The following is a 20674-nucleotide window of genomic DNA, read 5'->3' on the forward strand; positions in this document are numbered from 1 at the left end:
AATTTCAATTTTTGCATCCACCAATGTTAATGATTTCATTTTATTTAAAAAGTTCTTAATATTAATAATACTGTGAACTAGAACTAATACGTGGATGAGTCAGACATTTGTTTGACTTAATAATAAACATAAACATGTGGTTCATTAATAATAGAAAGAATAATACTAGTACATTGGAAAAGTAAATATGATCATAAGAGAAGATTTTATTTTGACCGTTGTGATTTCATAATGATCAAGCATTACTTGTATTAACTATTAAGTTCGTCAAAACTGTATCACACATAATAATATTCGTATTCATTTTGACTCTAAGTTACAAATCAGTTATCAAATTGTTATAAAGTTCCGCTACTTGAAATTAAATGTTGTTGTTTGAATGTGAATTTTAGATGATCTTATTACAATACAAGATTAGATTACATTATTATTACAGATGTAACATCTCCTAAAATATGTTCCATACTACAAAAAGAAATTAGAAATTGGTTTTCTTAGTAGTAAATTAGTAGTAGTAAATCGAATTGAATTGAACATCCATCATTTAAGTAAACACAAATACTCCTCCATGTTTTTTTAATGGAGTTTCTTACTACATGAGGGGCCCCACCGTAAGATATTTTTACCTTTACCTTTTAACTTTGTCCTTGCTCATAAATAGGAAAGGTTAATTCTGGGGAAGAAATCACTGCAGGTGAGCACACTGCCAAGCAAAATCTTGGGTTTTGGGAGTGAGCAACTCTGTAAAAAGGAAAAGGAAAAGGAAAGAAAGAAGAAACTCCATTTTCTTGATTCCTTTTTTTCCTTGTTGGTGTCTGTGCAAAAGGATTAATCTTTTGGGCCTAGAACTCAGTTTTCTGCACGCGGCCCTCATTTATTTCTCTCACATTTCTTAACCACTGCATCTTTATTCCAAAGAATGAGTTGAGGTGCTGTTTCCACAATCCATTTTCATGTAAAGCCTTCCTTGGGTTTTGTTGGGGGTTTACATGGAGAGTGGCTTTTGGGTTCTGTCTGTTGACTTCATTCTTCATTTTTTTTCTCTTTTAAAATGTGGAGTATTTTTTATAAGTACTTTTAGATTCTTGCATGATTTTCACAGCACATGGTTCATGGCCTTGTGATTTCACTGTTTCCTTTGCCCGATTTTGTCATCTGTTTCTGAGATTTTGATGTATGATTTCTCATTAATAACATTGTACTGTTAATAATAGTGCATTATTAAAGAAAACCTGTGTACTAAGCGATCTTCCCCCTTTTTTAATTGCAGCCTTTGTCAAAGCTATACGGAGAGATGCTCACTGTCTACCGCTTTGGTGGTTGAGATTCATCTCATACTATTTCCCGTTGCAGGTTTTGAACTGTCACACTAATTATATTGCACATGTTTAGTATTTTTATGATTTCTTTATGAACTTGAAGCCTTTTATGAGCACTAGGAATAGGATCCCTTGTTGTTTGCTTATGCATATCTTTATGATGGTAGAATTTGATGAATCAAAGAATTAGGGAGATAGAGAGAGGGTTAAAAAAAATAGGAGGAGAAGTATATCTCTGGTTTTGTGGAATAATTTAGTGTGTAAGGCTGTTGGTGATGTCTCCTTTGCTGACTAGGTGCTTCCGGACTCCGTGGGCTCTGCCGCCGACCAAGGAAACAGCCTCCACTCTGGCTCTCTTCCCATCCCATTTATTTAATAGCTCTGAATCTTCATTAAACCCCCATTCTCTATTCTCTCTCTACAAACTAGTTTAAAACTTGCTTCTTGCTTGGTTGGTTGTCAAGATTCGGTCATACCAAGCATATATCCTTTCGCTTCTTTTAGATCCCATCACTTTTTTCCCCTCTGGAACTTCAAGAAATTGGCCATATTGAGAAAACTGGTCCCCACACCTTGGCCTTCTACATTTTGCCATTTCCAGGCCTTCTTTCCTCGATCCGGGCCCTGTCTGATGCTCGATTGTCAACTGGCCTAGTGCATTCTGCTGTGTTCAGTTGAGTAGTGTAGAAGCATTGTGCTGTTTTCCCTCCTTTTTTCTGTGGGATAAGATCTTCGAGTCTAGCACAATGAAGTTTATGAAGCTTGGATCCAAGCCTGATACGTTTCAGACCGATGGAAACTGCGTCAGGTTAGATCTTTATTCGTTCTCCTCCTAAGTTTGATGTTTGTATCTTCTTTTGATTGATTTTTCTCAAGTTGTGTTAATCTCTTATTGGCTTTGTATTCAATATATCTTTTTGTACTCTCCACTTTCTATCTCTTATCCTTTTCAGGGAAGGTGAAACACTTGGCTAATTCAGTAACTATTATCTGATTAGTAAAATCATCGTTGGTCGATTTCAGCCTCTCTTTCTATGTCAATGAAACAATATGTTCATTTAAATCAGTGTTCTTGCAGCTCTAGCACAGTCCCTATTGAGTCAAATGATTTATTGGTACAGCTGATTTCATTACTTTTGACCTTTTTAGGACAAAAATATATAGCTTTTCAACTCCAGCTCTCCATCTCTTAAAAATGCCGTTGCTACACAACTAAATAATACTGTAGTATTTTTTTCTTGCTTGATGCATATGACACCAAATGGTTGTGATTGGATTTTTCTGGTGGGGCTGGTTCAGAGGGATCATGCCCATCACCATTTTAATCTATTTAAAGGTTATACATGTAGGCCATGTTTGGTAGGGGTGATATCTCATCTATGGAATTTTATGAACAAAAATGTCATTTTTGTTCATAAAATTCCATCCCTTGATGAGTTATCACCCCTACCAGTAGTATTAAAACTGCCAATTGTTCTACTTGGACCGTTGTGATACAATCAGTTTCCTTCTGTGTGTTTGCTCGTCCATTTTTGTAATCAAAAGGCAGTGAACTTGCCGGGCTACTGATGTTACTTCTTAAGAATGTCCTAACGTAAAAACTCTCTTATTCGCAGATATGTGGCTAGTGACTTGGCTACGGACGTTATTATTCATGTTGGCGATGTTAAGTTCTACCTTCACAAGGTATGGCCCTCTTACAAATATATGCTCAAGAAAGTCATGTTTTGTAGGAGTATTTATTAGTTAATGCTCGTGTTTAGCCGGAATCTGCCAATCGTAATCTATTAACATGCTATAATACATAACTATGAGATCTTGTGATGTGGCTTATAGCTTAACTAGTTTATAGTTTACCCCAATATTGATTTATTTCTAACATGAAATATGCAGTTTCCTCTCCTTTCTAAATGTGCACGGTTACAAAAGTTGGTTTCTTCGGGTAACGAAGGAAATGGAGATGAGGTCAAGATCGATGACCTTCCAGGCGGCGCAAGCGCCTTTGAAGTTTGTGCCAAGTTCTGTTACGGGATGACAGTAACCCTAAATGCTTATAATGTTGTCACAAGCCGTTGTGCTGCTGAGTATCTCGAGATGCACGAGACGGTAGAGAAAGGTAACCTCGTCTACAAGGTCGATGTTTTCCTCAACTCTGTGATTTTCAGGAGTTGGAAGGACTCCATCATAGTAGTTCAGAACACAAAATCTTCTTTGCCGTTGCCCGAGGAAGTTAAGATAATCAGCCAGTGCATCGATGCTATCGCTTCCAAGGCGTCGCTTCATGTCTCTAAGGTGGATTGGTCCTACACATACAACCGGAAGAAGATTGCTGAGGAAAACGGGAATGACCCCAGCTGGAACGGCCTCAGAAACCGAACAGTTCCAAATGACTGGTGGGTCGAGGACTTGTGCGAGCTCGACATAGATTTGTTCAAGCGCATCATCATGACTATTAAGAACAAACAAGCGGTATCTAGTGAGGTGATCGGAGAGGCTTTAAAAGCATATGCTTACAGTAAACTACCCGGCTCCGGCAAGAATGTCATCCAACAGAATGATCTGGTTAAGTATCGCAACATCTTGGACACCATTGTGTGGCTGTTGCCCGCGGAGAAGGGAAGCGTCTCATGCAGTTTCTTGCTCAAGCTGTTGAAAGCGTCCATCTCTGCTGATTCGGGAGAAACGGTGAAGATGGAGCTGGCGAAAAGGATAGGGCGTCAGTTGGAAGAGGCTTCCGCGAGCGATCTGTTGATCCAAGCTTGTGATGGAGAAGAGACAATGTACGACGTTCACGTGGTCAAAAAAATACTTGAGGAATTCGTCACGCAAGACGAGAACTCAGTGGCCGAGATGGAAAATGGTTGCGAGATTCAAGAGATGATAAGGCCTGGGATTCTCTCCGAAGCCTCGAAGCTGATGGTGGCAAAGCTCGTTGATGGCTACCTTGTTGAGATTGCAAAGGATCCTAACCTACCATTTGCTACGTTCACCGGGATTGCAGAGATCGTCTCGAGCTATCCACGACCATCCCACGATGCTCTGTATCGTGCCATTGATACATATCTCAAGGTAAACATAAAAACTCTTGTTTCCTTGCGATACGATAAATGAAAGCGAGTTGTTGAAAGTTTGTGTGGAATGGCACAGGTGCATCCCGGGATCAGTAAGAGTGAGCGGAAGAAGCTATGCCGGTTGATGGACTGCAAGAAGCTGTCCGCAGAGGCGTGCATGCACGCTGTGCAGAATGAGAGGCTCCCTCTACGCGTGGTGGTGCAGGTGCTCTTCTTCGAGCAAGTACGGGCTTCTGCTTCCTCCGGGAGTAGCACCCCTGACCTTCCCAAAGCCATCAAGGACCTCAACTGTGGCTCCTACGGCAGCTCAAGGTCGCAGACTACTAACACCGACGAGGACTGGGACGCTGTTGCTTCGTCGGAGGAGCTCAGAGCGCTGAGAGGCGAGCTGGCTGCGCTGAGGTTGGGCAACGGAGCGATGCAGGAGAGGAGCAATGGCGCTGTGGAGAGCAAGATGATCAGCAATTCGGACAGGGCTGCCATTAGTAAGATGAAGGGCCTGATCATGTCGAAGAGGATCTTCTCGAAGATTTGGTCGAACAAGGTGGAGAACAGTGGGTCGGATTCATCGGAGAGTCTTGGATCGGCCAACCACGATGAGGTGAAGTCGACGCCGACGAGGAAAGGGAGGCATTCTGTTTCTTAGAGAGGAAAGATCTGATTTTACTTCACTTTTTTTGTGGTTTTAGCATGTTACTAGATTAGTTTGGGCTCTGTTTAAGGGGAGAATTAGCATATTGTAGTCTAAGTCTTGTGTTCTCAACAAAACAAGTTAGAAACTCGTGTTTTTTACAACAAATTCATGTAAAAATTTCTTCGTTTGCACTTGCTTTGTGTTTGGTTTTTGGTTCGTGATAGTTAAGTGATATTACTTGCCAATGCTACATTAGCTCCGTACACTGGTGGGATGCTGGTGGGATAGTTTAATAGTAAAACAAAAGCGAGTCAATCTGTCATTAATCTAGTAAATGAAACAAAGGACCAAATAAATGGAGATTTTTTCTTTTCCTTTTGCTCTTTCAATCTTCTTTTCCATACAACTTTATATCAAATTACATGATTTTAAAAACTGACAACGATTACATTACTTATACTTAAAATACTATTGTTAAATTATAAAATGTTACTACTTCATTAAAATAAGGATAATTTATTAATTAGAAAATGGGGGCCAGAGTGAAATTCACACGGGAGAAAAAAACCAATTCAATTTTTAGCAGTTTGGTTTTGATTTGGGTTGTGCAAAACACAAAAGAGGAGATGGGTGTATATTGGACTGATTAGAGCACGTACATATGCCATTTGGCCAGGTTTAACCATTTCAATCAAACTTCTAAGATTGAGATTCCAATTGGAGTCTTTACAACTTCACATATTGCTACACATAATCATATTCAGGACCATGCATTTATAACTCGAGATCATCAATTCAATAGCTCAAAACCATGAAAAAGAAGTCGAAATAGAGAGAGAATGCAACAAACAACAATGCAAAAACTTCAAATTCAAAGCCCAATTGTTGTTACTACCTTTTTCAGCAAAAAGGAATTCGTGAGGTGGAACGCGGTGAAAGATGTTGTCACTGATGCGGAAGGTAGAGGCAGTGTGTTGGTCATCGTTGACAATATATGATGGACAAATGACGCAACCAACCCCGAACTATGAGATACAATTGTTGTTTCAACAATAAATTTAAAGACCGAATTTAATGAAATTTTTCGACCATTATGAACTGACTGCAAAGTCGGTGGACTCCTTACAACCCCCATCTAGATCAGCCACTACTCATTAATCTCCCTCTGTTTCATTAGTGTTGAAACATTTATTTTGGGACGAGATTAAGAAATAAATATTTGATGAGTTAAATATAGTGAGTGTTGGGAAAAGAAGTACTCCCTATGTCCCACATAATTTTATCCAGTATTCCATTTTGAGCCGTCCCACATAATATTACCCATTTCACTTTTACCATTTTTGGTAGTGGACCTCATATTCCACTAACTCATTCATACTTACATTTTATTATAAAACTAATATTATAAAAGTAGGACTCACATCCCACCAACTATTTCAACTCACTTTCCATTATATTTCTTAAAACCCGTGTCGGGTCAAAATGTGTAAAATTATGTGGGACGGAGAGAGTAGCATAGAAGAAGCGTTGAAAAAGGGTGAAGCATGGAAGAAGATTTGTGTTCCCAAATTAGATAATTAATCATGCCTTCTTCGAATTATTGTCTTGTTCCAAATCATGTCTTTTTCCTTTTCTACTTTATTCTGTTTTTACTTAACAATTTTTCTTAATCTCCATGCCGAAAAGAAATGTCTCTACTACTATGGAACGGAGGGAGTATAAACTTTCTAATTTTGGAATATTGTATAACGCATTGCCCCTAAACATAATTTTATCTACAACTTATATCATTAGACTACACTACTAATGATGTGGAGCCACTCTTCACTAACACCACTTACACTGTCATTTATTTTTTTCTCTATACATTACCAATTATACATTAAAACCCGTACCAAACCAAATGTTCATAGAGACGGAGGAAGTATATTTTATAAATATGCTGCAATTATACAATGAGGAATGAAATGCTATATACCTTATACCGTATGAGCTTCTTATGTGAGCATCACTCTCATTTTACGTGCGTTTAACGTTGTTCGTTTCGATCTATATATTTAGTTTGATTCCAATAAATTAAAAAATGTTAATTGAATATTTTAATTTCACAAAATTCATAAAAAATCAAAATTTGATTTATCGTTTTATCTATAATTTTCAGATAAATTAATAAAATAACAAATCGAACATTAATTTTTATGAATTAGTGAAATTAAAAATTTCAATAACATTTTTTAATGTATTAGAATCAAACTAAATATATATATATATACATTTAAACGAATAACGTTAAACGTGTGTCAAACGAGAATGATGCTCACATAATAAATAGGCAGTATATCGTATACATTCCAAAGTTAAAATAGAGGTGCATAAAAAAGTTGAATCATTAAGTAGTATTAACTTATCGTAAATTGTATTATTTCAAACTTATAGTAAGGAGGGCCGGGGGAAGGGGGCACACGGGCGGGCCGACTACTCGGCAGGGACGCAGCTGAGGGAGAAGGGCTTGGGTGCTGACCGCAGCGCCCCGAAAACATTTTTTTTTACTGCGGCGGTGGGAGAAGGACTTGTCCACTATTGTGTACACTCTAAAAGAAAAAATGAAAAGAAAAAAAGTTGAATTAACCAATTATTTGTGTAATTAAAAAATATAAGAAAATTTGTAATTGTACCGTGTTTGGTTTTGCTCAGTCCCTAAACTCGGAATTTACGAACAGATATTGAACTCAGAAAATCAGACTTCGGCCGCCGAATAAACAGCCAAAATTGGGACAAACGATCAACAATACAGCCTTAACGTCGACCTCTCCTCTGCCAAATCAGGTCCAATTTCTCTATCCCTTTCTTGTTCCCTCGAAAATTCAATCGATTTCTGGGGTATTTCTGTCCGTCGTCGAAATGTGAACTGAGTTGGGCGTTCTGATTCAATAATCGTTGTTTATTTGCAATTTGCTGCTATCCCTAGCTTTTCATTCTAGTTCAATATAATTGGGCACAGAGTTTGATTGTTTTGTCTGTTTTATCTTAATGTCAATGAGATGGGATTGATTTGCTGACCTCAATTTTTCTTTGTCTTTTTAATTTCAGTTTTGACTGAAGTTAATGTTCTAGAATAATTTGTGAAGTAATACATCGGAAACGTTTGCTCTGAAAAGGCTGAGGTTTTTGTTCAGGAAATTTGAGAATCTATGATATTAGTATTCATTAAGCAAGCAAAAATTTGATCTTGATTCAATAGCTTGATATAACTTGGATTGAGCTGATCCATGTGTGGGCTGACAGTATTAGCATTAGAAAACTGTGGTAATTGATCTTATTTGTTCGTATTCTGTTATGATTTTTGGTGTGAAACGCAATGTCTGGAAAGTGGGGGATTTTTTTGCTACTATTTTGTTGTGTTGAACGGGCTTAGTGATGGTGATCTGTCGTTTCTGTACAGTTTAAACTGAAAATGGTGGCGAAATTTACTCGTGTGGACACTCTAGAGCTGAAAGATGTTATCTATCAACGGATTGGACACCAAAGAGCAGATAGGTACTTTGATCAGCTGAAGAGATTTCTAAGTTTGAAGCTTAGCAAAGTTGAGTTTAACAGGAGCTGTGTGCAGACGATTGGGAGGGAGAACGTTTATCTTCATAATAGGCTTATCCGATCCATTGCCCAAAATGCGTGTCAAGCTAGGATCCCACCTCAAAAAGCTCGAAAACAAATTGAAGGACTAAGTTTTAAGGTTGCAAATGGTTACCAGAAAAACTCTCTGCAATCTCTGTATGGTGATGCTTTCCCCCAGTCGCCTCGCAAATGTAGGTCTCCTGTCAGCAGAGATCGCAAGCTGAGGGATCGCCCAAGCCCTCTGGGCCCGCTGGGTAGGAGCCCTAGTCTCACTTGTGAAGAAACAGTCACGAGGACTCAAGAGCAGCAGAGTGGAACACTAACAGAGTTGCATTCCCTCTGCAGCAGACCTCCAGTTGATGTCGTCTCAGTGGAAGATGGGGAGGAGGTCGAGCAGTGTGCTGGAAGCCTTGATGGTGTAAGGTGGTGGAGTCCTGTCACTGCGCCTTTTGGCGTCTCAGTTGGCGCTCGTGAGGCTGTTGGTTGCAGCTATAAGGATGGTGCTTGTGCTGAGGCCTGTGAAAATCAAGGGGAGTTTCCTGATACGATATCTTTAAGAAGGTGTTTGCTGAAGAAGCTGTCATCAGAGGGAGTAGGGATCTCGCTGGAATGTGCAGACGTGATAAACAACAGCTTGGACGTGTTCTTGAAGCGAATAATCGAGCCATGTTTGTCAATTGCTTCGTCCAAGTGTACAGATCTTGGGAGACAATCAAATAAGGCAGTGATGTCTGATAGAGCTAGACGTGTGAGTATACTGGATTTCCGGGTTGCGATGGAATCAAACCCTCGTTTGCTTGGGGCGGATTGGCCTGTCCAGCTCGAGAAGATCTGCCACTACGCCTCCGGGGAGTAAAAAACTCCAGTTTTGAAGATGGTAGTTGCATAGGAGAGTGAGGTTTGCTGGCTTCATATACAGATAGGTTCTAACAGCATTAATTGCTAGGAATGGGGTGTGTTATTTTAGACTTAGATACGGTTTTTAACATTTCTTTCTCATTATAGAGTTGTATAATTTTTGTGTAAATATATTCTTGTAATGAAAGAAGCATCCATTTGTGGTTATTACTTGCCAAAAAAAGGGCTGCTTTTATGCTTTCAAGATTTAGACCAATTTCATCCATACAAATTTGTAGTTGACAACCCCTCCACACATCACTGGTCATCCTATCCCTCCTGCCATGACGTATCCAAGAAACTGAACTAGTAGGATAAACCCAGTAAAGTAGGTCGGGACTGATGATAGAAGGCAAAGGCAGCGCGGTGGTTGGGTCAGAGCTGCCATACCATGGGGTCGGCAGCAACTCCAAAGACCGAACTTATTGGAGGTTCCGACCGACGGTGGAGCAGAGAAGAAAGCAGCATATTTATGGTGTGTGATGTTAAAAGAGGTTTAACAATTGAGTTTAACAATCTGCTCAAGTAAATTTTATATACTCCTATCTATGTTCGATGCCCACATACATAATGCTACATAATCAGCTATTGTCTTAAATGATTTTTCACTACTTGATTTTTTAATGCATCCATTGCTTTGGATTAATTTGTGAATTGATCAGTCTGGTGACGCATGAAACTACTTATATTTATGATAGAGTGTAACATATAAATAGGTGTGGATTTTGTATCGATTAAAAAGTACTTCTAGTGTATACATTTATAGATTTTTTTGTTAAATATGCAAACAAAAATTCACATTAAACGGTTAAAACTATATATATAAAAAGATTCTTTGTATTTTATGTCAAACTAAATAAAATCGAAATTGATAAATGATAAATATCTTCAAAATTTAAAATTAGTAAGATACTAGAGGCGTATCAAGATTGAACCAGGCATGACGAAACAGTGAAGCCGCCTGTTACTAATTGCCTGTTTCAGTTCCAAGGAAATTGCAATTATAACCTGGGCAGCAAGCAAATTCACAGTTTTGGTTTTGAACAACTATTCAAACAATCAAACCCGTGGTTTATGCGATTTTGACCGGTTATCCATGATTCTGTAAGGTGCTGGGGCCAAATGATGGTTTGCGGTTAACCATGCATAACTAAGATGAAGGGGTGAAAGTAGCAGAACGCCACTTTGAGGTTTTCATTTCATTGCAAAGTTACAACTTACAACTAACTCTCTATCAGCCTATTAATGCTACACAACTTGAGCTGTAAAATGTAGTAGTAGTTGTATAACTACAAGAGGCAATGCATATATTGAATATATATCAACAACATTACATTCAAACAAACAAACACCCACTTTGTTTTCTCCTATAATCTTTCTTAAGCTTAACACAAAGTTATGTTTCTGCATCTCCCTCTAGCATCCAAAGTCATAAGCCACCAATCCTTTCAACTCGGGGCCATTGAGTCTGTTGTTGTTAGCAAAACTGCAATTTTTTCCAAATTTCACTCACAAATATTCAACTTGGAATGCAGAGAGGTAAAAGAACACAATTCACTCAATAAATGACACAGTCACACATTGGATTAGTCATGTGTATTCTTGAAAGCAGAGATTATTGTATCATCTTTCACATGAACAGACGAAATGAGACGTGCAAGAAAACTGGATCACAAATATTAAAAAAATCAAGAAAATATATCATACATCATATAGTCTAGACAGACAGAAACACCCAGCAACAACGATCTTCGTTCTATATGATTGAATCCATAAAAAATGATGTTACTTGCATCTTTGCGTTAGACTATGGCTAATAATCAATTCTAGCAATCCATATATTACAAGAACTACATGATTCAAATATTTGTTTGAAGTTAATTTCATGGCCAAGAAGTATGTGTATCAAACCATGTACACTACCCTTAATAAGAAAGGGATCAACAAGATTTCTAATTTAATAAGGATGGAATGATAAAGTAAGTACCTTTCCATTGGGAAGATCCCAAACGGGCCATCAATTGGTATTGTTCCACAAAGATCATTATTCGAGATATCACTGCAGTCATTCAAGAATCAAACATGAGACAAACACTTAAGTCATTTCTCATCATCAAAGTGCATGAAGAGGGTTTACTCACAAGACTTTGAGGTCAGACAGAGTGGTGAGTTCCCGTGGTATTGATCCAGTTAGCTTGTTATCATTCAACCGTCTGCAAAAAGAAGTATATAAGTTAGAATGCTTAAACTTTAATCCACAAGAAACTAATCAACTACACTATTTGATTTCTACTACAATCTTATACTCACAAAAATCGAAGAGACTTCAAGTTGGCAAAGGACTCGGGTATCTTCCCTTGGAGTTTGTTTCCATAGAGATCCATGCTTATGAGTTTTCCCAAATTGCCCAACTCCTTGGGGATTTTCCCTACTATGTTATTTTTGTAAAGCTCCCTGCAGTTAGTGTGAAAATTTCTCTCTTTATTATCACAAGCATTAGTTATGAAGACACAAGAACAATAAATCATGCTCAGTTGCAACAAGTTCAACATTAAATTAGTTGACTAAACAATTTCATGGAGGCAACAAATTGTATATGCAAATAGCTATAGATAATTTAATAGAGTGAAAGCATTGTTTTTGTAAAGTTCCCTGCAATCACTGCTAAAATTTTCTCTTTGTATCATCACAACTCACAAGTAATCGTAATAAAGACACAACAACAGAAAACCATGCTATTAAAATTAGGATCTTTACACACAATTAGTCATGACAAGAAACAAGATAAAGTGGCAAGAAATCATCAAATATCAGCAATACTTCCCTCATACAAATGGTCTTTAACTACACAATTCTATGAAGTTTAAAAACATAATCAACAAAACTAATCAAAGGGTTAAGAAAGAGTAATACAAATACTGCAGGTGCTTGAGTTGACCTAGCTCCGGTCCCAAACTCCCAGAAATGTTGGAATTTCCCAAGTCCCTACCATCATAAAACCAGATTCATTACTAACCGTTGATGGTAAAAAGATGCCAACTTGAAAAAGAAAGTAGGAAGAGAGAAAAAGGGAGGAATGGGTAGAAATGAGGAAGAAGAATACAAGCGAAGAACGTGGTTGTTGGAATCGCAGGTGACATGAAACCAAGTACACGGATTGACAAGAGTTGGATCCCAACTTTGCAGAACATTTGTGGGGTCTGAAAGTCTGCTTCTCAAAGCAGACAGCGCATTTCCTGCGAAACCGAACTAATTAAGAAAAGAGGCAACGCCTTTATGAAAGATTGCAAGTTGATGAATTCAATGAAGAAGAAGGGTATAAAAATGGGAGAGAATTGAAATTGGAGAAAGGTTTGAATTACCTTCAGAGTTGGTGGAGAGCGCGGGAGAGAAGGAGAGGAGGATGGGAAGGAAGAAAGAGAGCAAAAGAGAATCAACAGCCATGAGAGTGAGAGGGATGAGAGAGGTGGGAATGAAAATGGAAATGAAGTGTTGTGTAATTGTAGTAATGAGTGGGATTATAGGGACCAGCTAAGTCAATGTTGGACAAAAGTTTCAAAATTTGAGAAATTGGAAACAGGAAAATGGTGAATGCGTCACGTTTGGGGGAGAAGGGGGGTGGGGTCCACATTGAATATGAACATAGGTTATTGATGGGGATTGGTCTCAGCGATACAGTACCAACTGTACTGACGAGTGACGACACATTCAACAAATTTTTCCGCACACCTAAATTAACAAATTTATTTTGTTTTCCAGAAAAACAATCGAGATGTTTTTGTTGTTTTTATAATGATTGGAACTATTAGTTGGTTGATTGTTATTCCCTTCTTTCTATTTTAGGAGTGTAATTTAGTTAGGGCACAAATTTTAAAAAATTATTAGAGTGTATAATAATTGAAGTGAGGTAGTCAAAATTAGGACCCTTTTAACTTTTTGTATGTTTAAAATTTTGTTTTGTTTTATTTTTATGAAAATAATGACATTTGAGCGTAAATTTAATCAACAATGAGGTTAAATTTTATGTCCAAATATAGTAAATTCTAAATGAGACTCTTAAATTGGGACTAGGCACTGCTTATTCGGTCGGTTCCGGTTCTTACCAGACCGGTTAACCGTTTAAAATTTTCATAAATCCTATAACCAGAACCGAAACTGGAACCGATTGGTTCCGGTTTAGAACCGGCTAGTTAAGAACCGGTCGATCCCGGTTCCGAACCGGAACCGATGTAATTTTAATCTGAATTATTTATAATTTTAAATAGTTCAATACTAAAAAAAATAATAATCCAACATCTAGAAATATAACAAATAATACCTAAAAATTCAAATAAATACCCAAAAAATATAAACCAACAATACAATAATATTCATATATAGATAAGAGTGATGCCAAGTGTACTAGTTCAGACTAGTTTATGTTAGCAATTTTTTAATAAAAAAAATAGGAGTTTTAAACTTTAGCAATTTATTAAAAAAATAAGTTTTAAAATTGAATTCTATTTTTTCTTTTTTTGGCTAAACAGATATTCAATGGAATTTTTAATACTAATTGATGTGACTTTTTAGTTTATAACGGAACAATTAATAAATTATTCACAAACAGGTTAAAATCGTTAAATGAATGGCTACATAAATTTGTTATAAAGTTAAATTTCTATCATATAAAATTATATTGTACTTGTATAAGTTTTTTTACAAATTAAAAACAAACTTATAATATCCTATCCATTGCAGTTACTTTATAAAAAATGGATTGAGGAAATAATTGTTAATTCAAAATATCACGATTTAAACATTTTAAATATTTCAGAAACAAAGCTCGCAAATCTAACACTGTTTAAATCTAAAAATCACTCAATGTTTCAAATTATTTTACTTTAATTCAAAATTATTTCAATTAGATTAGATTTATTATTATGTTAAATTATAAAAAAATAAAATTGAATTATAATCCGATTCCCGGTTAGGAACCGGTCGGTTCCGATTCCGAACCGGGACTGGTTTTCTTTAAAAAGTTGGAATCAGTACTGGAACCGGAACCGGGACCGAATTTTCCGGTTCTAGTTCCTCAATTAATCGGCCAGTTCCGGTTTTTTGATTCCGGTTAACTGAGAACCAGAGAACCGTTTAAGCACCCCTAATTGAGACGGACGAAAATGGCAAAATAGGACTCTTAAACTGAGACGGAGGGAGTAATTAATTGGAGTGATTCCATTAATTAATTTTCTCCTGTGCCTCCCCATTACTTTTAAATAAATAAGTAAATAATGATTGAACAAGATGTTCACAAGTCGTCTAAGTCTGAATAAGCTCACATTAATGTCATATTCTTACAATTTTGATACTACTATATTCTAATCATACAAGTATTTAATTTATGATGACAGTTCAGTAATTCCATATCATAGAAGTATTACTATTGTGTATCGTTCTTTTCGTGGAGTAGTACCTCCATTAAGCTAACGTTATAAAGAAAAGATCCATTGAAATATTATTAGTCAAGAATGAGTCTTATCTTATTAGGAGAAAAGATGTTTTTTAAATTAAGAAAGTAATTAATTTTTGACAAAAATAGAAATAATTTCTATTTCTAAAGGACCGAGGTACACTAAGAGCATCCTTAACGCTGTTGGGTCGGGCCGCAACTCGCGAGTCCCAGCCCGAATTTTGCGTTGGAGGGCAGAGAGTCACGTCTCGGGACGGTCCCGAGGGCCGCTCCCGAGTCCCGTCCCGGCCTAGGGTTAAATGTTACAGGCCGCGCCGCAAAGAGTCCAGGCCCGACGTTATTTGGGGTTCGGGTCGGACCGAGACTCTACTTCATAATTTATTTATTTTTTATAAATTCGAAAATTTATATATAAATACCACTCTTCCATCCATTTTCATATTACTTCAACTTCATTTCTCTCACTCTCACACTAAAATTCGAAAAATGCCTCCTCGCCGTGAAGGTCAACGAGCAATCGAAGCTCAAATGACTTGAATGTTAGAGATGGCGATGCCCACAATCCAAGAAGAAATCAACAACGAGGTGGAATGCTATCAAGCTGCTATTCAAGCGTGGAACGAGCAACACGTCCGAGTACCACGTACTCAGATGTATATCCATCGAGACCGTGAACAAGCTGGTTTGCGGCTTTTCATGGATTATTTCGCTGCAGATCCTCGATGGAGTGATCAGATGTTCCGTCGCCGGTTCCGGATGCGGAGGCATGTGTTCCTGCGCATTGTCAACGCAGTTGTAGCTTGTGACTCGTACTTCATGCAAACCGTCGATGCTGTCGGGCGGAAAAGTATATCGACTTTGCAGAAATGCACATCCGCCCTACGCCAACTCGCTTACGGAACAACTGCAGATATGTTTGATGAGTACCTCCATGTGAGCGAGCATAGTGGACGCGATTGCCTAGCTAGATTCTGCCGGGCAGTGGTCGAAGCATTCAAGGACACATACTTGAGAAAGCCAACGACCGACGATGTTCGCAGATTGGTGCGCATGCATGAGGACACCCACGGTTCCCTGGGATGCTGGGCAGCATCGACTGTATGCACTGGCAGTGGAAGAATTGTCCAATGGCCTGGAGAGGAGCATATACTAGCAGGCACAAGGGCACACATCCAACGATTGTATTGGAGGCCGTTGCCGACCAACGGTTGTGGATCTGACATGCTTACTTTGGAGTCGCTGGGTGGAACAACGACCTCAATGTGTTGAACGAGTCTCCATCGTTCAATGACTTGTGTGTCGGGCGAGCGCCTACCGTAGAGTTCACGACCAACCACCGTCGGTACACTATGGGGTACTATCTGGCAGACGGGATCTACCCTCGATGGCCCGTGTTCGGGAAGACCATCACATGTCCGACAACGGATAGGAGGAAGTTGTTTGCCAAAAAGCAAGAGGCGGTCGGAAAGATGTGGAGAGCGCATTCGGAGTCCTCCAATCACGTTGGGCTATAGTGAAGGGTGCGGCCCATGGTTGGCACCGTCTAATAATCGCCGACATCATGTATGCATGTATCATAATGCATAACATGATCGTTGAGGATGAGGAAGAAAACGTCACTTTCTGGAGCGACGATCCGTTCGCCAGCACCAGCAGTAGCTACACTGTCACCGACCCGCCCGTGCAAGGTGTTCCTCCCGATGTGCTCAATGTCATGGCCCGTTCAGCGGCGATGCGCCAAGAAGAACTACACACACGCCTCTAAGCGGATCTAATTGAAGAAATTTGGAACCGCAATTGACTTATGTTTTAATTTATTTTTATTTTTAAAATTTTTAAATTTCAATGTTGTAATTTTCTATTTTTCGATTGAACAATGAATTTTCCCGGTTTAATTGTTCAACGTATTCTATTATACAATTAAAATTTGTTGTAGTTGTGAATAGTGCAAATGAATAGTTGTGGCCTGAGTTGTGGCCTGCGGAGTTAATGGAGTTGTGGCCTGGAACCCCAAAGTTGGGGAAATGATGACGTGGAGGAGTCTTGCGGCCCAAATCCGGGATGGGGTTAAGGATGCCCTAATACTATATATGAAAGAGAAATTTCTTTTTGAACATTCACTTCAAACGTGTTTCTGTGAACAAACAAGACATGGAATTTTAAGATAAAGAATTGCAGGACATACACCAACTTGCTATGAGAAACTAGCTTGCAATTATAGTACAAGCACTTGAGGAAGAATGCATCTCGTACACTCCTTGCGATGCAGAGCTATTCCTCTTCTCTATAAATAGGAAAGCCATGAAGCATTTTAATTTTCCTGTTTAGATAAGGTTCCACCTAGGGCTGGGTAAATATACCGCATTACCGCACTTACTGTACCGAAATTATACCGAAAAATATCGAATTTGCGGTATACCGCAATTTGCGGTAAGGTGTGATACCTTACCGATAGACTACGGTATGGTAAAGGCATAGAATTTCGTATACTGATGTATACCGCGGGATACCGCACATTCGGTATATACCGAAAATGAGGTATCATACCGTTATTAATTTATACCGAACATACGGTATATATCAAAAAATAAGGTATTACCTTATATGTATTTATATGTTTCAAATATATTAATATAAAGAATACTTAAAAAGTAACAATAATTTAAAAGCTTCCTTGTGAGGGTGTGAGAGGAAGATGAAAGAAAAGAAGACTATGTTAGTTTTTACCGAAACTGTTTTGGATTTGATGGTTGATGTTTTATTAATTTGAATGTTATGACCAAGATTTTTTGTGAGGGAATTTTAGGGCTTGTACTTTATTTAAATATTTGAACCGTTAATTTTAATATATTGGTATGAAACATGTTTCTTGCGAAATGCACACAGGTATATGGTATGTCGTACCTTATTTGATATACCGTAAAAATGTGGTATACCATAAACATGCGGTATATCGCATTTACCGCAAAAATGCGGCATACTGTAGTAACAATATGGTAACGGTATTAGAAATATACAATACCGAATATTAGGTATACCGAAGTGAGGTATACCGAAACATGAGGTAAGGTATAGATATGAAATTTTTGCATACCGCATTTTGAGGTAAGGTATGAGGTATGGTATAATCGATGCGGTATACCTTACATTTCCACCCCTAGTTCCACCAATTAAGGGGCCAGGAGAAGTTTTTGATGAGGAGGCTTAGTTTTTGATGAGAAGTTTTTGATGAGGAGGCTTAGTTCAGTGCAAAATGTGCATTTGAGATACAACTTCACACCAAAATGCAGTTACAAACCATGAGCTATTATAGTGTACAAGTGGCAGATCTTAGTGAAAGATGTACATGTTCTGGTGTCTGTTTAATACTACAACCTTTACGAGTGAAAATCAAACACCGGATTAGGCCACTTATTCAAAATTTGCAAAGGCATGAAACAAGACCAAACCTTCAGTATACATATAATTGTTGGAACAGATATACTAAAAAGCATTTTTCGAGTTTATTTTGAAATTGATAAATTGCTTATATATTGTAAGCACTCTTCATTTAATGAGAATAATAAATGTTTTCTTCATACTGTGTATTTTACTTTAATGGATATTAACCGTATCTAATTATATATTAAATTATATAATTAAAACAGCGGTGCGGCTGGCGGCGGTGGCTGGCGACACTCGGCAGCGGGAAGGCAGTCCCGATGAAGACGACGGCGGCGCGGATCCCTACAAGGCGGCAGCGGCTAGTTGTTTTTATTTAAGGGCGAAACCCTAATTAGGGTTTTAGATGGCCCGGTTAATAGGCAAGGCCCAATGTGTGGTCTTGACCTAATTTTTATGCTTTAGATATTTGATTTATTCAAATGGGGTATATATATTTTATTTAATCCTTTTTATCCAGAGTACCTTGGTTCATGGAAAGGATAAATTGTGATTTATTTTAATTATTTGGTTTTAGACACTTAGTGGTCTAAAATCAAATGATTTATTTGATTATATGTGATGTGACAAAGTGTGTAAAATTATTTGCCTATGTAATTTACATCTTATGTGAGTTAAATAACCTTTTGCTTGCATGATAATCAAATGAAAACCATTTTATCTAAAAATGACTAAGCGATAATTACAAACAGTCATGTTGTATATGGTCTCCATAAATGGTATTCAAATGTGAAGTAAATTAGATAACATTTCGACCTTTCTTTAGAGGAGTTATGTTGTTAGTAATATTTACAGCTTTCATAAGATTTGAATAACTAAAATGGTTCTTTTAAATGAAAGGCATATTTCTGAAGAAATATTGTATCCAGTGGGAGCGATATTATCATGAATTGAGCATTGTTTACAAGATATTAACCATGGTCTTAGAATCTCATTGAGTGACGTGCGACCTTTCTTTAGAGGAGTATTCAAAGCAAGATAAGATTCTTAAGGACTAGAATTATGGTACTAGCTTAGGCAATATTAGGCAGCCATGCCATTCTTATGGTCTCTGGACTATATGTCGGTATTGTGACCAAGATTTTTTTTTTTAAAATCTAAATAATCCATGACATTTTTTGGTGCTTGTTTATTTAGCGTTTTAATAGCATATGCGATTCTTGAATGTTTTATGGTTTTTACATTCCTTTTTCATGTATAGTTGTGTGATGAATACCTTTTATTTTCTCAGTCAATATCAATTATGTCGCTCAATCCATTATCTGTGATCTTGAAAGAAAACAAACTCGAGGGGCCAAACTATGTAGACTGGAAACGTAATTTGGATATTGTTCTCATCGCTGATGATTATAAGTTTGTGCTTGAAACTGATTGCCCCGAAAAACCTGCTGATAATGCTTCTGCGGAAGATAAGGCCGTGTACAATAAGTGGATAAAGGCAAATGAGATGGCGAAGTGCTATATTTTGGCTTCTATGTCAAATGTACTTCAACATCAGCATCATTTCTACGAATCCTCTTATGAGATCATGGAGAACCTTAAATCTCTTTTTCGGACTCAGAGTCGATCTGCTAGATCTCTAGCGATTAGGAGTCTCATGAATAAGACGATGAAGGAGGGCACGCCAGCTAGGGACCATGTCCTTGAAATGATGTGCCATCTCAATCAAATTGAGGTATTGGGAGGATCAATAGATCCAGATTCTCAAGTAGACATAATACTCCAAAGTCTTCCGGCAAGTTTTCAACAGTTCAAAGTTAACTATGAGATGACTAAGCAAGACCTTAACTTAGCTGAGCTTCTAACTGAGCTACAAAACGCTGAAGGCATTTATGCCCAAGCTAAGCAAGCTATGTTGGTTGACCGCGCCTCCAGTTCCAAAGTCACTAGACCTAGGAAGGATGGCAAGGCGGAGTAGGCTGCCAAGGAATTGAAGGCAAGGAAGGGCAAGAAGAAGGTCAAAGCAAGAAAAACTGGCAAGTGTTTCAAGTGTGGTGAAAAGGGACATTGGAAACCTGATTGCCCCAAAAAGGGTAAAGGTCCAAATGGTCAAGGTAAACACCAAGCTCATGTTCTTGAAACTTACTTAGCAACTGTTTCTACCCATCAATGGGTAGTAGATACGGGAGCAACTGATCATGTATGTTTCGATCCCGCTTTATTGCAGGAATCAAGGAAACTAAGTGAAGGGGGGATCACTGTCCATTTGGGGGATGCTACTAGAGTGGGAGCGATTGCAGTGGGAGCT

At 38.0% G+C, this 20674-nt stretch overlaps 4 protein-coding genes and 1 long non-coding RNA gene across 7 annotated transcripts; 3 read left to right on the forward strand and 2 right to left on the reverse strand.

Moving 5' to 3' along the window:
- Positions 1-704: 704 nt before the first annotated feature.
- Positions 705-5215, forward strand: LOC125191916 (phototropic-responsive NPH3 family protein NPY2-like). Of its 3 annotated transcripts, none has more exons than XM_089057628.1 (6): positions 705-955; positions 1271-1353; positions 1615-2127; positions 2936-3005; positions 3213-4388; positions 4467-5215. In XM_089057628.1, the coding sequence occupies exons 3-6, from the start codon at positions 2066-2068 to the stop codon at positions 5034-5036; spliced, it is 1878 nt and encodes a 625-aa protein (XP_088913754.1). In that variant the 5' UTR covers positions 705-955; positions 1271-1353; positions 1615-2065; the 3' UTR covers positions 5037-5215. The 3 variants fall into 3 exon arrangements, with proteins under 3 accessions (XP_088913754.1, XP_047945306.1, XP_047945305.1); XM_048089349.2 differs by having other exon boundaries at positions 705-929; XM_048089348.2 differs by lacking the exon at positions 705-955 and adding an exon at positions 965-1174.
- A 2098-nt stretch (positions 5216-7313) lies between these two features.
- Positions 7314-7831, reverse strand: LOC148927421 (uncharacterized). Its single transcript, XR_016137709.1, has 2 exons — positions 7700-7831; positions 7314-7615 (listed from the first exon to the last, which is right to left on the reverse strand). It is a non-coding gene; the product is annotated as an uncharacterized LOC148927421 (long non-coding RNA).
- Positions 7832-8478: 647 nt separating this feature from the next.
- Positions 8479-9704, forward strand: LOC125194796 (uncharacterized). Its single transcript, XM_048093017.2, has one exon. It carries the CDS (start codon positions 8479-8481, stop codon positions 9493-9495), a length of 1017 nt encoding a protein of 338 aa, XP_047948974.1. The 3' UTR covers positions 9496-9704.
- Positions 9705-10692: 988 nt separating this feature from the next.
- On the reverse strand, positions 10693-13058 carry LOC125196325 (leucine-rich repeat protein 2-like). Its single transcript, XM_048094796.2, has 7 exons — positions 12899-13058; positions 12640-12772; positions 12450-12521; positions 11847-11990; positions 11678-11749; positions 11524-11595; positions 10693-11022 (listed from the first exon to the last, which is right to left on the reverse strand). Exons 1-7 carry the CDS (start codon positions 12978-12980, stop codon positions 10953-10955), a joined length of 645 nt encoding a protein of 214 aa, XP_047950753.1. The 5' UTR covers positions 12981-13058; the 3' UTR covers positions 10693-10952.
- Positions 13059-19669: 6611 nt separating this feature from the next.
- Positions 19670-20344, forward strand: LOC148927422 (uncharacterized). Its single transcript, XM_089056584.1, has one exon. The coding sequence runs from the start codon at positions 19670-19672 to the stop codon at positions 20342-20344; it is 675 nt and encodes a 224-aa protein (XP_088912710.1).
- The last annotated feature ends 330 nt before the right edge of the window (positions 20345-20674 follow it).

This window comes from Salvia hispanica, chromosome 4 (assembly GCF_029641045.1).
Source record: "Salvia hispanica isolate PSC_SH4W2 chromosome 4, Shi_PSC_v1, whole genome shotgun sequence".
NCBI classification, from domain to species: Eukaryota; Viridiplantae; Streptophyta; class Magnoliopsida; order Lamiales; family Lamiaceae; genus Salvia; species Salvia hispanica.

Excerpts from the sequence above, each read along its gene's own strand:
- LOC125191916 (XM_089057628.1), top strand. The coding sequence starts at position 2,066 with ATGAAGTTTATGAAGCTTGGATCCAAGCCTGATACGTTTCAGACCGAT. Across the intron at positions 2,128-2,935 it reads ACCGATGGAAACTGCGTCAG|ATATGTGGCTAGTGACTTGG; the intron begins GTTAGATCTTTA and ends TCTTATTCGCAG. Across the intron at positions 3,006-3,212 it reads TTAAGTTCTACCTTCACAAG|TTTCCTCTCCTTTCTAAATG; the intron begins GTATGGCCCTCT and ends TGAAATATGCAG.
- LOC125194796 (XM_048093017.2), top strand. The coding sequence starts at position 8,479 with ATGGTGGCGAAATTTACTCGTGTGGACACTCTAGAGCTGAAAGATGTT.
- LOC125196325 (XM_048094796.2), bottom strand. The coding sequence starts at position 12,980 with ATGGCTGTTGATTCTCTTTTGCTCTCTTTCTTCCTTCCCATCCTCCTC. Across the intron at positions 12,773-12,898 it reads GCTCTCCACCAACTCTGAAG|GAAATGCGCTGTCTGCTTTG; the intron begins GTAATTCAAACC and ends TCGGTTTCGCAG. Across the intron at positions 11,596-11,677 it reads CTGTCTGACCTCAAAGTCTT|TGATATCTCGAATAATGATC; the intron begins GTGAGTAAACCC and ends GAATGACTGCAG.
- LOC148927422 (XM_089056584.1), top strand. The coding sequence starts at position 19,670 with ATGTCGCTCAATCCATTATCTGTGATCTTGAAAGAAAACAAACTCGAG.